The following is an 18479-nucleotide window of genomic DNA, read 5'->3' on the forward strand; positions in this document are numbered from 1 at the left end:
ATGAATTTGGCTGTCTAATACAATATTCCAACAGTAAAAGAATCAGGCTCACTGAGTTGAATGGGCGGGGTGGGGGGTGATTTTGCAGCTGCAGACTCCATCATCATCAAACACAATTTGTACAATTTCCCATCGACCTGAAATATAAATGTCCCAACAACCTGAACCCCATTATTTGTCTAAAAATAAGATCATGCAGAGACTTGTTTTTCTGGGCTTGTGATTCATTTAAGATTCCCTAGACAGAATATACCCCTAGCCTAGGTAATACCACGGTTCTCAAACTTAATAAAAGTAAATGGCTGAGCTGCCTAAATATTAAAGGATCTCAAGAGCTACTTTAACAACACAGAAACTAATTCAAAGTGCAGAACAGGTCATTTAAGAGTTCAGAAAGGGAGGGGCACCTGGGTGGCTCAGTCGGTTAAGCATCTGCCTTGAGCTCAGGTCATGATCTCAGGGTCCTGGGATCAAGCCCAGTGAAGGGCTCTCTGCTCAGTGGGGAGTCTGCTTCTCCCTGTCCTCTGCCCCTCCCCAGCCCGCTCATGCTCTCTGTCTCTCTCAAATAAAATATTTTTTTAAAAAGAGTTCAGAAAGAGAAAAAGATTTTCATTACCGTCAGTGTCTTATTCACCACATCAACCTTGATCAGAGCATCCCCCACCAAATGCCGAAAGCCACAACCATAGAAGAAACGATACTTTTTGCCACTGAATTGGCCATAGTTGATCTGGGGAAATTCAACACCTCCTTCCTCCTCTAGATCCTCAGGATGTAGATTTTCATAAGAGCACCAAATCTAAAAGAGGTTCCAAAAAGATATGCAGTAATTGCTTACTTGCACACTTATTTTATTCAGTGTAGGTCAGTGAGGGTGCTAGGAGTTTGTGACAGGGCTTGGGGACTGAGACTCTAAGTCACTTTTTCCATTGTTCCTCTTTCCATCATATGTATGAATGCATAAAAGATGATCAGGTTTGGGGGCACCTGGGTGGCTCAGTCAGTTAAGCATCTGACTCTTGATTTTGGCTCCGGTCATGATCTCAGGGTTGTGAGACTGAGCCCCGTGTCAGGCTCTGCAATGAGTGTGGAGCCTGCTTAAGATTCTCTCTCTCCAAGGGGAACCCTCTTACACTGTTGGTGGGAATGCCAACTGGTACAACCACTCTGAAAAACAGTATGGAATTTCCTCAAAAAGTTAAAAATAGAGCTTACCCTACAACCCAGCAATTGCACTACTAGGTATTTATCCAAAGGATACAAACATAGTGATTCAAAGGGGCACCTGCAGCCCAGTGTTTATAGCAGCAATGTCCATAATAGCCAAAATATGGAAAGAGCCAAGATGTCCATCAACAGGTGAATGGATGAATGGATAAAGAAGATGTAGCGTATACACTCACACACACACACACACACACACACACACACACACACACACACGGCGGGGTGGGGGGGAGAATATTACTCAGCTATCAAAAAGAATGAAATCTTGCCATTTGCAATGACTTGGATAGAACTAGAGGGTATTAGGCTAAATGAAATAAGTCAGCCAGATAAAGACAATTACCATATGATTTCACTCATATGTGGAATTTAAGAAACAAAACAGAGGATCATAGGGGAAGGGAAGGAAAAATAAAATAAGATGAAATCAGAGAGGGAGACAAACCATAAGAGTCTCTTAACTATAGGGAACAAACAGGGTTGCTGGAGGGGAGGTGGGTGGGGGGATGGGGTAACTGGGTGATGGGCATTAAGGAGGGCACGTGATGTAATGAGCACTGGGTGTTATATGCAACAGATGAGTCACTGAACTCTACCTCTGAACCTAATAATACAGTATATGTTAATTTTTTTAAAAAAAAGTTTCCCTCTGCACCCTCCCCCCACTTGCACAAGCGCTCTCTCTCTCTTTCTCAAAAAAAAAATATATATATATATCAGGTTTTGTGATGAAGCTGTCAAATGGCATAAGAGGTGGAAGTGGGCTTTTTATTCTACTAAAGCTAAAACACTGACAGCTAAACAATAACATGGTAAGTGCAAATTATCTAAAAGGTGGAGATGATCAATAACAATCTCAAATACTTAGGCATTTCACAACCATTAGAAAACTGCACCTATCTGTTTCAAAACACAAAAAGGACAGAATTCTGCAATTATTGTGACCTTACCCTGCTCAGCTGAATGTTATCAGACTTATCAGGCACAAAACATTGTGGAGAACAGCCAAGGAATGAAGTAACATGACTAAAAATCAAAGTCTTCATCTAATGTCCTTTCATATCATACCTTTCCATCAGCTTGTTTCACAGCACTGGCTGAAGAATAGGACAAGGGGCTGAGGTTCTCTCCTTCGGGGTCATTCAAACTGACATGTAAGGGCAAAACAAACCTTCGAGGGAAAGATCTGCCTGCTGAATTATAGACCTGTTCAGGAGAGACAAAGAAACAGATGAGAAAATGCCATTCATGGGATAACAGCATGTCCCAATAATTTATACCCAGTCAACTTTATTGGCATTTCTAAGTAATTGCATAAGTGATATTTTTCATTCATTCATTTATTCCACAAATATCTGTTAAGTACCTACTATAGGCAAAGCACTGTTTTAGACACTGGGAATGCAACAGTGAACAAAGTCTCTGGCCTCATGGAACTCATATTCTAGTGGAGAAAAGATGATAAAAATAAGAATTAAAATACATGTTATTGAATTAGTGTCAAATAAACAAACGATTAGATAGCCCAAGATCTGATAGTGATAAGTGCCATTAAGAAACATACTGTAGGGTGAGAGCCTAGAGAGTAACAGGGTGCTTCCTTCTTCACGTTTAGTCAGAATAGGACTCTGCGTGGAAAAGCATTAACTTTTAGCAGGCCTGGGTTGCTCAAACCTGGCACATTCTCAAGAAAGGTCTGTTTTCATGACTGGTTCCTGGCTGACACCTGGAAACTAAGCTCTTGGAATGTTCTGTCTGACAAGAGTGGCTCTGCATGCCTGAGGTCTTGAGTACACACTGTACTAGTTTGTCCAAACAATTTATGCTAACAATGTGATTTATGAACGCCTGCTTCCTTGTGGGCATATGGAGCTTTGCTAACCGAGGTGTGTAGGGGCTTTGTGACTATGTGCTGATTCCCAACAAAACCCTGGACAACCAGCTTCCCTGGCACACAACATTTCACACACGCTGTCACAGCAAGTTGCTAGAGAAATCAGGTGTGTCCTGACTCCACTGGAGAGGACTTAGAAGGGTGCACCTGGCAGTTTTCTCTAGACTTCATCCCATGAACCTTTGCATTTGCTGATTTTTCTGAGATCTGTGAACCCTCCTAGTGAATCATTAAACCAAGGGTAGCTTTGGGAACCCCCAACACAACCACCCTGTAGAGATCATGTTTAAGCAGGAAACTCTAACAAAATAAGTGTATTTTTTTTCTGACAATGAGAATGCTTTAAGCACATTTTCTTCTCTTGAAATACTGTAAAATGGAGGGCAAATTGTGCCATTTCCCCTCATTCACCTGGTCTGTATCAACTCCACCTCACACAGAAAAATTTTTACCAAGTAAAAATTTAGTGCTATTTTTAAGCTTTACAAAGAGTTAGATTTTTATAATTACTTTTAAATTTATTTAAACTTTTTTTTTCCTTTTGCAAAACCATAGCTGAACAAAAAGAGTTGATGTGGATCAACTGTCCCACTGAGAACAGCTAAAGAAGCTGGACAAGATGTTTAAAACAGGGGCGCCTGGGTGGCTCAGATGGTTGAGCGTCTGCCTTCGGCTTAGGTCATGATCTCGGGGTCCTGGGATCAGGTCCCGCATCAGGCTCCCTGCTCCTTGGGAGCCTGCTTCTCCCTCTGCCTCTCTCTCTCTCTCTCTCTCTGTCTCTCATGAATAAATAAATAAAATTAAAAAAAAAAAAAGATGTTTAAAACAGCTGTGTGAAGGCACTGGTGGGCTAAAAAGGCAGTGAAGATCAATATGGCAGAGATTTGGAAGGAGAAGGAAACCCACAGGTAAACAAGATACTGGGGGCAACTTGTTCCCTCATATCAGCTGCTTCTAGGAAAAGGCAGCTGAAAGGCTGAGAAAATGAAAGAATTTTTTTATTAAACTTTTTAATCTTCAGATCACTGCAGATTGGCATGAAATAATCCAGAAAAATAAACAATTGATTAAAAAAATGGGCAAGAAACTAGAATAAACATTTTGCCAAAAATATACAAATGGCCAATAAGTACATGAAAAGATGCTCAACATCATTAGTCCTTAGGGAAATACAAATCAAAACCACAATGAGATACTACTTCACACCCACTAGGGTGACTATTGTCAAAAAAATGAAAACAAAAACAAAATCAAAAACAGAAAATAACAGGTGCTGGTGAGATTGTGGAGAAATTGGACCCCTGTGCATGGTGCAGCTGCTGTGGACAACAGTCTGGCAGTTCCTCAAACAGTTAGATATAGAATTATCATAGGATCTGGCAATTCCACTTCCAGGTATAAACAAAAAGAATTTAAAACAGGGACTCAAATAGATATTTGTATGCCAATGTTCATGACAGCATTATTCACAATAGCTGAAAGGTAAAAAAACAACCCAAATGTCCACCAACAGATGAATAGATAAACAAAATGTAGTACAGACATAAAAGGAAATATTTAACCTTTAACAGGAATGAGATTCTGATACATATTAAAACATGGATGACCCTCAAAAGGATTATGCTAAATAAAATACGCCAAACACACAAAAAATAAATCTTGTCTGCTTCCACTTATATTAGGTACCCAGAGTAGGCAAATGCATAGAAACAGAAAGTAGAATAGAGGCTCCCAAAGGCTGGAGAGAGGGGGAATAGAGACTTGTTATTTAATGGGTAGAGTTTCTGTTAGGGATGATGAAAAAATCTGGAAATGGACAGTGGGTATGGCTGCATAACAGTGTTCATGTACTCATGCCACTGAACACCTAAAAATGGTTAAAATGGTAAATTTTATGTTATGTATATTTTATCACATAAAAAAAGAAATAATGCAGAGATGACATGTATCCTTCATCCAGATTCACCAATGATAATTAGTCTTACATAACAACACAACAATATCACAGCTGGAAAATTTACATTGATATAATCCACCAACTTTATTCAGATTTCACCAGTTGAACATGCACTCATGTATGTGTGTGTGTGTATTTAGTTCCATGCAATTTTATCATGTGTAAATTCATGTGATCACCACCACATTCAAGATATAAAATCACCATGAAGATCCTTCACACTACTTATTTTTAAAGATATAGCCACACCAACTCCCCCACCACTTGACCCTAGTGAGTAGAGATTTTGATAGTTTTGAGGAACTAGAGGGACAAAATGTGGAGTTCAATGATTGCCAAAAAGGAGAAGCCCTGATAAACCCCTAGTTCTTTGGGTCAAGACCCCTTAGGTCAGCACCTGAGTAAGAATAAACAAGAAATAGTCCAGCTCTTTCAGGGACTGTACCCTGCTTCAAAATATCTCAATCCCTATAACTAGATTTAAGAATATCTGGAACTGATCATATACCCTAGCAATCTGCCAAAAGCAAAAAAAAATTTTCTCTGGAGGAGCATAATATCATCCTGGATCTCAGAATATCTCTACAAATTTTCAAACACAATATTCTGTACACAATAAAAATTAGCGAGCACATGAGAAGACAAGAGAGTATGATTAAAAAACAAAACAAAACAAGATAACAACAGAAACAGAGCCACAAGGGATCCAGATAATAGAAGCTATCAGACTTTAAGTATTCTGAATATGTTGGAGGAAATTCTTTTAAACTGAGCATTGTAGCAGAGAACTAAAAATGATAAAAGAGAATCAAATTAAAATTCTAGAACTGAAAAATGCAATGAGTTTAAGAATTGAGTAGCAAGGTTTAACAGCAGAATAGACACAGCTGAAGAAAGAATGAACTGTTAGATAGATAAGGAAATATCCAAAACAACATGCTTAGAGAGACACAAGGATGGTAAATACTAAACAGAACATAAGCAACAGATGGACAGAGTGAAAAGGAGTGACATATCTGTACTGTGGTCCCAGCCAGAAGAGAAAGGATTTACCAAATGCAACATTTGAAGAAATAATAAGTGACATTTTTCAAAAACTACTGAAAGACATTGAACCATAGATTCAAGTATCCCTAAAAACACCCATATAAAATAAATAAAAAGAAAACCATATTAAGAGATATCATAGGACTAACTACAGAAAATCAAAGAGAAGATTTTAAAATCAGAGGAGGAAAAATGATCAACTTCAAAGGAGCAAAGCTTAGACTGACTACTGATTTCTCAACAGAAATCAGAATACAATCAAATATCTTTAAAGTGTCAAAATAAAATAACTAACAACCTAGAATTCTTTATCCAATGAAAACATCCTTCAAGAAAGAAGGTAAAATAAAGACAATTTTTTTACAGGCAAAAATATAGATTTCATCACCAGCATATCTGAACCAAAGGAAATACTAAAAGATGTTCTTCTGTCAGGAAGAAAATGATTCCACATGGAAGCTCAGAGAGACAGGGAGGAATTAAGAGCAATTGAACGGTACAGATGTGGGGAAATGGGTAGTATTGGGAACTATGATTACATAAAGCAACATTAGTAATAATGCCTTGTAGGGTTTAATAGAGAGAAAATTAAAATATACAACAACAGTAGTGTATAAATTGGGAGTAAAGTGTCCAGAGTTCTTGCATTGTCTGCAAAGAATTAAAAGAACCAATTTATAATATACTGCGTTAAATGAAGAATGCATATTGTAATCTCTAAAATAACCACTAAAAGAATGTATACCAAGCTAATGGGCAGAGGGTGGAATGAGGTTTGAGGAACGGGAGATGGAAATGAAACAATAAAATATACTCAACCAATCCAAAGAAGGCAAAAAAAGAGAGAGAAAGAACAATGACACAAATAGGAAGTGAATGGTAACATGAAATTTTTAAGCCTCAATATAGGTGATTATTCCAACTAAATGCTCAATTAAAAGTCAAGAATTAGGGGCACCTGGGTGGCTCAGTCAGTTAAGTGACTGACTCTTGATTTCAGCTCAGGACATGATCCTGGGATCATGGGTCCTGGGATCGAGCCCCACTGCGGGCTCCACGCTCAGTGGAGGAGAGTCTGCTTGAGGATTCTGTCTCTCTCCCTTTGCTCCTCCCCACCACACACATGCATGTACACCCTCTCTCAAACAAATAAATCTTCAAAAAAAAAAGTCAAGAATTAGCACAATGGATTTTTAAAATATATGTTGCTTACAAGGTATACATTTAGAAAGATTAAAAGTAAAAGAATGGAAAAGTTAGAGCAGGCAAACACTAAGCAAAAAGTAGACTTTAAGGCAAAAACCATTACTCAGAAATAAATGTTCAATAAATTATCAAGGTAAAACAAGTTAAATTTGTATGTACGTAATAACAGAGCACCAAAATATATAAAGTAAAAATTAACATAACTATAGGGGTGTCTGGATGGCTCAGTTGGTAGAGTATCTGACTCTTGATCTTGGGGTAGGTCATCAGTTCAAGCCCCATTGCAGGGGTAGAGTTTACTTAAAAAAATAAAATTAAATAAAATTAAAAAAAAAAAATTAAAAAAAAAAACAGAAAGAGAAAAAAAAATAAAATAAAATTAACATAACTATAAAAAGGGTGGCTGGGTGATAGACATTGGGGAGGGTATGTGCTATGGTGAGCGCTGTGAATTGTGTAAGACTGTTGAATCACAGACCTGTACCTCTGAAACAAATAATACATTATATGTTAAAAAAAAGAAGAAGAAGAAGAAGATAGCAGGAAGGGAAGAATGAAGGGGGGGAAATCGGAGGGGGAGATGAACCATGAGAGACTATGGACTCTGAGAAACAAACTGAGGGTTCTAGAGGGGAGGGGGGTGGGGGGATGGGTTAGCCTGGTGATGGGTATTAAAGAGGGCACGTACTGCATGGAGCACTGGGTGTTATACACAAACAATGAATGGAACACTACATCAAAAACTAATGATGTAATGTATGGTGATTAACACAACATAACATAACATAATAAAAAAAAGAAACAGAAAAATCTATAGTGTAAGTAAGAGATTTCAATACGCCTCTCATGTTATATCAGAACCTTATATAATAGACAGCAATTAATAAAAATAGACACAATTTGGATATTATAAATAAATATGATCTAATTGACATATACAAAACACTACATCCAAAATTCAGAATATACATTATTTTAAATATACATGAAGCATTTAAAAATGATCTTATTCTGGGTCATAAAGCAACTCCCAATAAATTTTATAAATTTAAAAACATACAGCACAAACAATGAATCATGGAACACTATATCTAAAACTAATGATGTAATGTATGGGGATTAACATAACAATAAAAAATTTAAAAAAAAAACATACAGCAAAATTAAGCTGGAAATCAATGGCAGAAAATAACTAGACAAATCCCAATATATTTGAAATTTTTAAAACACATTTGAAAGAAGACATCTCAATGAGAGAAAATTCTTTAACTGAAAAGTAATAAAAATAAAACATATCAAAACTTGTGGGATGCAGCTAAAGAGAAATTTATCATCTCAAAGATATATGTTGTGGGGGAAAGGATGAAAAATAACAAACTAAGGATCCACATCCTTAGTTAGAAAGAGGGCACATTTTTTTTTTTAAAGATTTTATTTATTTGACAGAGAGAGATAGCGAGAGCAGGAACACAAGCAGGGGGAGTGGGAGTGGGAGAAGCAGGCTTCCCATCAAGCAGGGAGCCTGATGCCAGCTCTATCCCAGGACCCTGGGATCATGACCTGAGCTGAAGGCAGACGCTTAACGACTGAGCCACCCAGGCGCCCCAGAAAGAGGGCACATTAAGCACAAAGAAAGTAGAAAAAGCCAGAGAAAGACAAATACCATAGTTTCACTCATATGTGGAATTTAAGAAACAAACAGATGAACATAGGGGGAAAAGAAAAAAAGAGAGAGGCAAACCATAAAACAGACTCTTAACTATAGAGAACACACTGAGGGCTGCTGGAGGGGAGGTTGTTGGGGGATGGGGGCTGGGGATTAAGGAGTGCACTTGTGATGAGCACTGGGTGTTGAATCACTAAATTCTACTCCTGCAACTAGTATTACACTTTAACTAACTAGAATTTAAATAAAAACTTGAAAAAGAAAAAAAAAAGAAAGTAGAAAAGGAAATAATAAAAATAAGAACAAAAATTGATGAAATGGAAAACACACATTAAAGAGGATCAACAAAGCCAAAAAGATAGTCCTTTTTTAAAAGCTTCATTATATTGCTAAGACCCTGGCAAGCTTAAGCAAATGAACAAAAAAGACAGGAAAAAATAACCATATCAGGAATAAAAACAGGTGGTATCAATTAAACCTAGGTACTTTTTTTTTTTTTTTTTTTTTTGAGACAGAGAGAATGAGAGGGAGAGAGCACATGAGAGGGGGGGAGGGTCAGAGGGAGAAGCAGGCTCCCTGCCGAGCAGGGAACCCGATGCGGGACTCGATCCAGGGACTCCAGGATCATGACCTGAGCCGAAGGCAGTCGCTTAACCAACTGAGCCACCCAGGCGCCCACCCTAGGTACATTTTTTAAAAACACAGAATGATATTAGGAATAACATCAGGTAAATATACTTGAAATTTTAGATGACATGGATAAATTTCTAGAAAACCCCAATTTACCAAATTTGATACTATAAGAAACAGAAAATCAGAATAATCCTATATTATTAAAGAAACAGAATTCATAATTTAAGGGGTGCCTGGGTGGTTCAGTCGGTTAAGCATCTGCCTTTGGCTCAGGTCATGGTCCCAGGGTCCTGGAATTGAGCCCCACAGCAGGCTCCCTATTGAGCAGAGAGCTTGCTTCTCCCTCTCCCTCTGCTGCTCCCCCTGCTTGTGCTCTCTTGCTCTCTCTGTCAAATAAATAAATAAAATCTAAAAAAAAAAAAAAAGAATTCATAATTTAAGATCTAACTATAAGGAAATTTGCAGGCCCAGATGGCTTACTTCTTGAATTATTCCAAACATTTAAGAAATAATGCCAATCTTACACATTCTGCAGAGAAGAGAGAACAATTTCCAACTCACTGTATGAGATTAGCAAAGCCTTAATACCAAAATTTAACAAGGACATTATAAGAGAGAAAAATTATAGGCCAATTTTATTCAGAAAATACATGCAAAAATAACCTAAACAAAATATTAATACAGTAAATCTAACAATATTAAAAGAAAAATACATTGCAACCAGTTGGTATTTGGTTCAGGAATGAAAGGTTAAGCTTCACATTCAAAAATCAATAAATAGGTGTTATAACCATTTCTTAAATTAATCAGTATACTTCACCACATTGATGACATAAAGGATAAGTCATGTGATTATCTCAATAATACAGAAAACAATAAAATAAAATCCAACATCCATCCATGATAGAAATTCTTAGTAAACTATAAGTAAAAGGGAATTTTCCTAAGCAAGCAAAACTCATCTTTAAAAAAAAATCTTAGGGGCGCCTAGGTGGCTCAGTCGTTAAGCGTCTGCCTTCAGCTCAGGTCATGATCCCAGGGTCCTGGGATCAAGCCCCACATCCTGCTCCTGGCTCAGCGGGGAGCCTGCTTCTCCCTCTGCCTCTCCCCCTGCTCATGCTCTCTCTCTCTCTCACTCTGTATCTCTGTGTCTCAAATGAATAAATAAAATCTTAAAAAAAAATTTTAAAGTAAATAAATAAATAAAAATTTAAAAATTAAAAAAAAAAATCTATTGTGGTGCCTGGGTGGCTCAGTCAGTTAAGTGTCTGCCTTCAGCTAGGGTCATGATCCCAGCATCCTGGGATCAAGTCCCACATGGGGCTCATTGCTCAACGGGGAGCCTCCTTCTCCCTCTGCCTGCCGCTCTCCCTGCTTGTGTGCACTCTTGCTCTCTCTCTCTCTGATAAATAAATAAAATCTTTAAAGAAAAATCTATCAATAACTTATGTCCACACAAAACCTGCCCACAAATGTTTATAGTAGTTTTATTTATATTTACCAAAAACTGAAAGCAACCAAGATATCCTCCAATAAATGAAAGGATAAACAAACTGTGGTACATATATACAATAGAATATTATTCAGTGATGAGAAAAATGAGCTATCAAGCCACCAAAAGACATGGAGAAACCTTAAACGCATATTACTAAGTGAAAAAAGCCAGTCTGAGGGGCGCCTGGGTGGCTCAGTCGGTTAAGCCTCTGTCTTTGGCTCAGGCAATGATCTCAAGGTCCTGGGATCAAACCCCTTATCAGGCTCCCTGCTCAGTGGCGAGTCTGCTTCTCTCTTTCCCTCTGCCCCTCTCCCCGCTCATTCTCTCTCTTTCAAATAAATAAATAAATAATGTTTAAAAAAAAAAAAAAGGGCCAGTCTGAAAAAGCTACATAGTCTAGGAGTCCAATTATATGACATCTTGGAAAAGGAAAAACTATATTGACAGTAAAAAGATTACTAGTTGCCAGGTGTTGAGGAGGGTGGGGAGGGAAGAATAGGTGGGAGATGGTATTTTTAGGGCAGGGAAACTATTCTTCATGGTACTATATATAATGATGGATACATGACCTTATGCATTTGTCAAAACCCATAGAATTGTACAACACAAAGAGTGAAACCTAATGTAAATTATGGACTTTAGTTAGTAATAATATATAAATATTGGTTCATCAACTGTAACAAATATAACACACCAAGGCAAGATATTAATAATAGGGAAACCTGGGGCGATAAGGGGGAAGGGAATATACATGGGAGTTCTCTGTATGTTCTGCTTGATTTTTCTTTCAACTTTGTGTTCTGCTTGATTTTTCTTTCAACTTAAAACTTCTCTAAAAAACAAAGTCTACTAGTTTGTTTGTTTTTTGTTTTTTTAAATCTATATCAAACAGCATACTTAATAGTAAAAGGTTGAAAACTTTTCCTCTCAGATTAGGTACCAGATAAGGATGCCAACCATCACTACTTACACTCAACACTGTACTGGAGATGCAGTGAAGTAAGGCAAGAAAAAGAAAACCAATAACTAGTTTGGAAAGGAAGAAAAGAAAACCATCATTACTTGCATAAGATATGATTGTAGATGTACAAAATCTAAAGAATCTATAAATTATTAGAATTACTGAATTACTGTATTCATTACTGAATACAAGATCAATAAAAAAATCAATCATACATACAGCAGTATTAACATAAATGAAAGAGAAAGTAAATAACATTTAAATTAATATAAAATAATATCAAGGGGTGCCTGGGTAGCTCAGTCGTTTAAGCATCTGCCTTCAGCTCAGGTCATGATCTCAGGGTCCTGGGATCAAGCCCCATGTCGGGCTCCCTGCTCAGTGGGGAGTCTGCTTCTGCTTCTCCTTCTCCCTCTCCCACTGTCTCTGCCCCCACTCATTCATGCTCTCTCTCTCTCTCTCAAATAAATAAATCTTTTTAAAAAATAATAAAATAATATCAAATACCTGGGGCATCTGAGTGGCTCAGTCAGTTAAGTGTCCAATTCTTGATCTCAGCTCAGGTCATGATCTCAGGGTCGTGAGATCAAGCCCCATCTCAGGCCCTGCATTGAGCATGGAGCCTGCTAAGATTCTCTCTCTCCCTTTCCTTTGTCCCTCCCCCAACCCATGCTCTCTCTCTCAAAAAAAAAAAAAAAAAAATATATATATATATATATATGTATATATATACATTCTTACATATATATAAAATACCTAGAAGTAAATCTAATAATTTAATAATCTTTTTTATAATCCAAAAGATGTATAAAATGTGTACCCAGACAGCTATAAAACACTTTAAAGAAATGATAAATGGAAAGATATATTGTGTTCATGTACTGGAAGAATCAACATCGTGTAAAGATGTTAATCTTCCCTCAAATTAATACATAGATTCAGTGCAAATGCAATTAAAATCTAACAGGTTTTTTGTTTTTATTTTTGTGTGTGTGTAGAGACTTACAAGCTGATTCTAAAATTTATTCCAAAGTGTAGGGGGCCAGGGAATGGCCATGACACTTATTATAGAAGAAAAAATTAGGAGGACCTGATCTGCCAAACATCAAGATTTTTTATACAGTGACAGTAATCAGAACAATGGGATACTGGCACAAGAATACATAAGGAGACCAATGGAACAGAATATAGAGTCCAGAAACAGAACAATACATATATGGGTACTTAATTTTTAGAATTAAAAATTCTTCTAGAGGTAATATGGGAAAATATTTTCATGACCTTATGATGGGAAGATGTCTGAGACAGGATGTATAATGTATTACTCATAAAGAAAAAAACTGATATATTGGAACATGCTTATTCATCAAAAGCACCACTAAAATAATCTGATAAAGGTATCTACAAAAATACTTATAGCAATTTCATACTTAATGGTGGATTATTAAACATTTTCCAAATGAGATGGGGAAAATTATTACTGCTATCATCACTTCTTTTCAATTTGAGGTCCTAGCTAATATAATAAGGCAAGAAAAAGAAATAAAATGTATGTAAGTACTGGAAAGAAATGAAACTGTCACTATTTCAGATAACATGATTATATACATAGAAAATTGAAAATAACCTACAGTTCAACTATTTAAAGCCTAATAAGTGAATTTAGCAAGGTCTCTAAATATGACATAAATATACAAAATCAATCAATACCAGCAAAAACAGAAAATGAAAGTTTAAAAGATACAATTTATAATAGTTTCAAAACACATTTAATGCCTAGGGATAACTTTAACAAAAGATATGTAATATCCTGACACTGAAAACTATAGACATTACTGAGGGAAACTTTAGAAGACTCAAATAAATGGAAAGATATTCCATATTCATGGATTGAAGACTTAATATTTCTTACTGTAGTACAGATATCAATTATCCCCAAATTGATCTGTAGTTGCAACATGATCTCAATCAGGTTTTTTTTTAATTTGCAAAACTGATAAGTTGATTCTAAAATTTATGGAAATGCAAAAAGGCCAAGAGAAACCCAGGCAATCTTTAAAAAAGATTTATTTATTCATTTTAGAGGGAGAGAGAGTGCATGCAAGTGGGGATAGGGACAGAAGGAGAGAATCTTCAAGCGGGCTCTCATGGAGCCTGATGAAGGGCTAGATCCAACAACCCATGAGATCATGACCCCAGCCGAAACCAAGAGTCAGATGCTTAATGGAATGAGCCACCCAGGTGCCCCAAACCCAGGCAATCTTAAAAAAGAAGAGGGCTAATGGACTTATACTGCAGATATCAAGACCTATCATACAGCTATAATAATATAGGTCAGCTTTGTAAGTATAAGTAATTTTAAAATTAACATTTTAAAAAGATTTAAAAATAAAACTACAAGGGCACCTGGGTGACTCAGTCAGTTAAGCAACCAACTTTTGATCTCAGCTCAGGTCTTGATCTCAGGGTCATGAGTTCAAGCCCCGTGTTAGCTCCACACTGGGCATGGAGCCTACTTTTTAAAAAACTTTTTAAAAAAATAAATATAAACAAAACTACAGCTCAAAACAATTTACATTACATAATACAAAGGAAAAATTTTACCTTGGATTCAGTATCAGGAAAATGTGAATCCCTTCAGCTAGATGAACTGAAACACTTTCTTTTATTAGAGAATTAAGATATTATAGTCCATTTTGTTATCCTTTCCAGGTAACTTAAGAATGTGTAATAAGGAACTAATCACAAGTGCTCCAAAACACATCTCTTGGTTTTCTTTAATATGCTTTTTATTTATTAGGTATTAAGTAAGTACTTCAAATTATTTTTAAGTATTAAATAAGTAAATGACAAAGCTGTGTCTTCAAAACCATTCTCCTTCCTTATCTGCCAAAGAAGCAAGAGAAACAGCTAATTCCAAAGCCAATCAGAACCTGACAAATCAGAGATGTTTACCTGATCGAGCCCCTCCCCAGATTTCCTGAGATTCTGTAGTTGGTAAACTTCCAGGCTTCTTCCATGATCTTGACAGCACAAATCAATTACAACACAGCCCTGGTCCTCAAAGGCATTGATTTGATGAAAAGTAACAAAAGGTTTACTGTAGTACATTCCTGGAAGAAGCTGCAGGGGAAAATACAAACAATGAAAGAGAGATACTTTGTTTTTTCATTTTTTTTCTTTAGGGGACAGACCCACAAAGTTTAAATTAAAAAGATTCCCTCCCTTTAAATGACAGGCCTAGTAAGTGTAAAAAGTAGAATTTGGAATGTAGAAGCAAACACTTTGATTTAAGCATCCTTCTTTAAGCCGTCACATCTCATATTAAATAATGAATTCTGGAGCTATCTGATACAAACCAATCAATGATTACAATGAACTTAAAAGTCCTGATGAAATATGGCCCAAGGTTTTGAGGGATAAATAAATCCTGGATTCTATCTTACATGATTAAATAGAAAATACTGCTATTAAGTAGCTTATGACGAACTCTTTGAAAAGCACTCATTACCAAAAATAGGATTTTTCTGGTAATGAAATTAGAGTAGAGTAAATTTAGGATATTATCTCTTTAAAGAGACTAAAAGAAGACAAATATAATAGTACTACTAATCAGGAGTATAGAAAGATATTTAACTAACCCACGCACCTTGGACTTTGGTAGGATTATCATATTTACCTATCAAGAAGTCACAGGACCAAGCAATTAAAGTAAGTGCAAAAGTTCCAAGACCTCTGCATGAACAACATTCTCTTTAACAAATATCATGATATGGAAAAATCCATGCTTAGATGCTAAGAAGATTTCCTAGATGCCATTTTAGTTAAGTCAGATAATTAAAAGTGTAAAACCAACAATTTTCCAATATGCAAAACCCACTGTATTAACTAATAAGTGAGCTAGCCCTATCTACGGAAGAAGGTAATATCCTTGATTAAGAGAGTCTTATGTAAGCAATGCCCAGGGAAAGTAAAAATCAACCACAGGAAAATGTGTCTTTGTGTCCAATCATTTTCATGATAAATATACTCAAAATACTCCACCTGTCCAGTGTGCTTATCCACCACATGAAACCGTGTATTATACTGGGGTTCCCAGCTTATTCCACTTGAAAAGGCCTTTCCCCGAATTTTAGAAGTGACAATTTTCCACAAATTAATCTTTAGAGGCTGTTCAATGAAGATTATATAGTTCCTCGTCATTCCTAAAAGGTTCCAGCAAATAATAAAATGTTATTTGGCAAATTACAGTTGTCTGAAATGTGACAGTTACGGGGAGACAGTTACGGGGACTTATCTGAATGCCTGGACGTAGTACTGCTGACCTAAGCAAAAGCCAGCCAGAAATAATCCTTCACTATTTCCCAGCTTTGTTTTACATATTTCCTGTTCCTACATAAAAAAGGGAACTGCTTAGAATAGCTTGGGTTGAATACCGTCAGCTTGCTTTTTATCTTTCTTATTTTTCTTTTCAAATTGTTTGTTTTAGGAACAAAGTAAGGAAGCATAATATTAAAGTGTCATTTGTGATCGAGATGTTTATTCTGTAATCCATTTGCTATTTGTACTGAAGGTAAGGATTCAGGAGTAGATTGGCCGTAACAGTTTAGAACGTAGAAAATAAATATTCTGAGAAAGAGCTGAAGCAATCAAACAGAATATAAATTTCCCCCAGGAAATATAGTCAAGACCTTTTCATGTATGATTATTACCTGTGGCTTAAAGTTACCTAAAATTTTGAATTCTGTCAATTTTTTTATGGTCAAATGATTTTTTTTTATTAAGACTTTACTTTTTTTAGAGCAGTTTCAGTTTTGTAACAAAATTAAAGGGAAGGTACAGAGACTTGTCATATATCCTCTGTCCCCACACATGCATAGCCTCCCTTTTATCCACACCTCCCACTAGAGTGGTTGGTACATTTGCTATACCTGATGAACTTCCACAGACAAATCAGAGGCACTCAAAGTCCATAACTGACCTTATGGTTCACTTTTGATGTTGTCAATTTTTAAGTAATTGCCAGTACTAAAATAAATACGTCTTTTTAAGCAGTCATTTGGCCAGGGTAAGAAGTATGTGACTGAGTAGAATAAACTTAACTGGCATTAAAATGCAACCTTGGTCTCATTATCAGCATGCTTTGATAAGCTTATCAACACAGTATTTGCCCAAACTAGCTCCTCTGCTACAGCGACATTAAGGCCGATGCCATTGCAATTTACCTTATGTCTGGGCTTACCAAAGCTATGATAGTAAGAAGGTTTCATCCTTTCTGCAGAGGCAATAGAACATATCACCTGGGCTCCGTGAATTGTCTCCCCAAGATCCACCTTCTCTGGAGGAACCCGAATAATATTATAGCAAGAACCTGGAAAACAAAGTCCTGTCTTATTTTACACACATTCTAGAATAAAAGATAACCCTCACACTCATGGACTACACAAAAGCAGTTAAGAGATTTATAAAATATATGCCTGACATCCATATTTCATAAAGGGTTATTTCAAACAAAGACTTGGATAAAAAAAATATTAACTGGGGCGCCTGGGTGGCTCAGTCATTAAGTGTCTGCCTTCGGCTCAGGTCATGATCCCAGGGTCCTGGGATCGAGCCCCACATCGGGCTCCCTGCTCGGCGGGAAGCCTGCTTCTCCCTCTCCCACTCCCCCTGCTTGTGTTCCCTCTCTCGCTGTGTCTCTCTCTGTCAAATAAATAAATAAAATCTAAAAAAAAAAAAAAGCTAACTTTATGAAAGTCACATTAGGTAAGCAATACACACAAAGTAATCAACCAACAGTTTATTGCATTTTTTTCATGATTAATAGCTAAGTTTATTGCATTTTAATGCTCCCAAAAGTTTACCCTCTCACTTCCTGAAGGTGAACTCATTCTCTATAGGAAGAGATTAGGTACCAGCCAGGATCATCTTCAAATTCTATTTGTCCCTCTCCCGACTCCCCAGTCCCTACAACTACAGTCTCCATTTGCCCCCACACCCACTTCTTCTCTCCAGTCCTCTGGATCCCTGGGGTCTCTCTGAGTCCTATCTCATCCTTTCTCATCAATGCATTCACGCAATCACCTTCATTCACGTAATCATTCATCTTACTGCTTCGTCAAGCATCAGCTCAGGTAACCACTCCTCAAGTAGCACTCCCTAACTCTTCCCCACCCCAAAGGTATTTGGTGTCCCTCCTCTATGCCCTGAACATATCACATACAGTCACAGCACTTGTCTTACTGAACTATAATTTTGTGCTTGTTTATCTGCTTCCCAGTATACTGATGAGTTCTTCAAGGGCAGGAATTGTGTCTGATTCATCTTTGCATCCTCAGTACCAAGCAAGGACTTAGAATTCAATAGGCACAGTACAAATAGCTATTGACAGAT

General features: G+C 36.8%; 1 protein-coding gene across 2 annotated transcripts in view; it reads right to left on the minus strand.

Annotated features, from left to right (window-relative positions):
• The window catches only part of BCO2 (beta-carotene oxygenase 2), a 40669-nt gene that overhangs the window by 1766 nt on the left and 20424 nt on the right, over positions 1-18479 (minus strand). Inside the window, exons 6-11 of one of the 2 annotated variants that reach the window (XM_078058992.1) lie at positions 17329-17457; positions 16131-16291; positions 15042-15209; positions 2296-2433; positions 617-799; positions 53-137 (exon numbers count right to left, since the gene is read on the minus strand). In XM_078058992.1, the coding sequence (XP_077915118.1) occupies positions 53-137; positions 617-799; positions 2296-2433; positions 15042-15209; positions 16131-16291; positions 17329-17457 (864 nt within the window). The remainder of the gene's footprint in view (positions 1-52; positions 138-616; positions 800-2295; positions 2434-15041; positions 15210-16130; positions 16292-17328; positions 17458-18479) is intronic. The other variant, XM_078058991.1, reaches the window with a different exon arrangement.

The sequence above is a fragment of the Halichoerus grypus genome, chromosome 11 (genome assembly GCF_964656455.1).
Source record: "Halichoerus grypus chromosome 11, mHalGry1.hap1.1, whole genome shotgun sequence".
Taxonomy (NCBI): Eukaryota; Metazoa; Chordata; class Mammalia; order Carnivora; family Phocidae; genus Halichoerus; species Halichoerus grypus.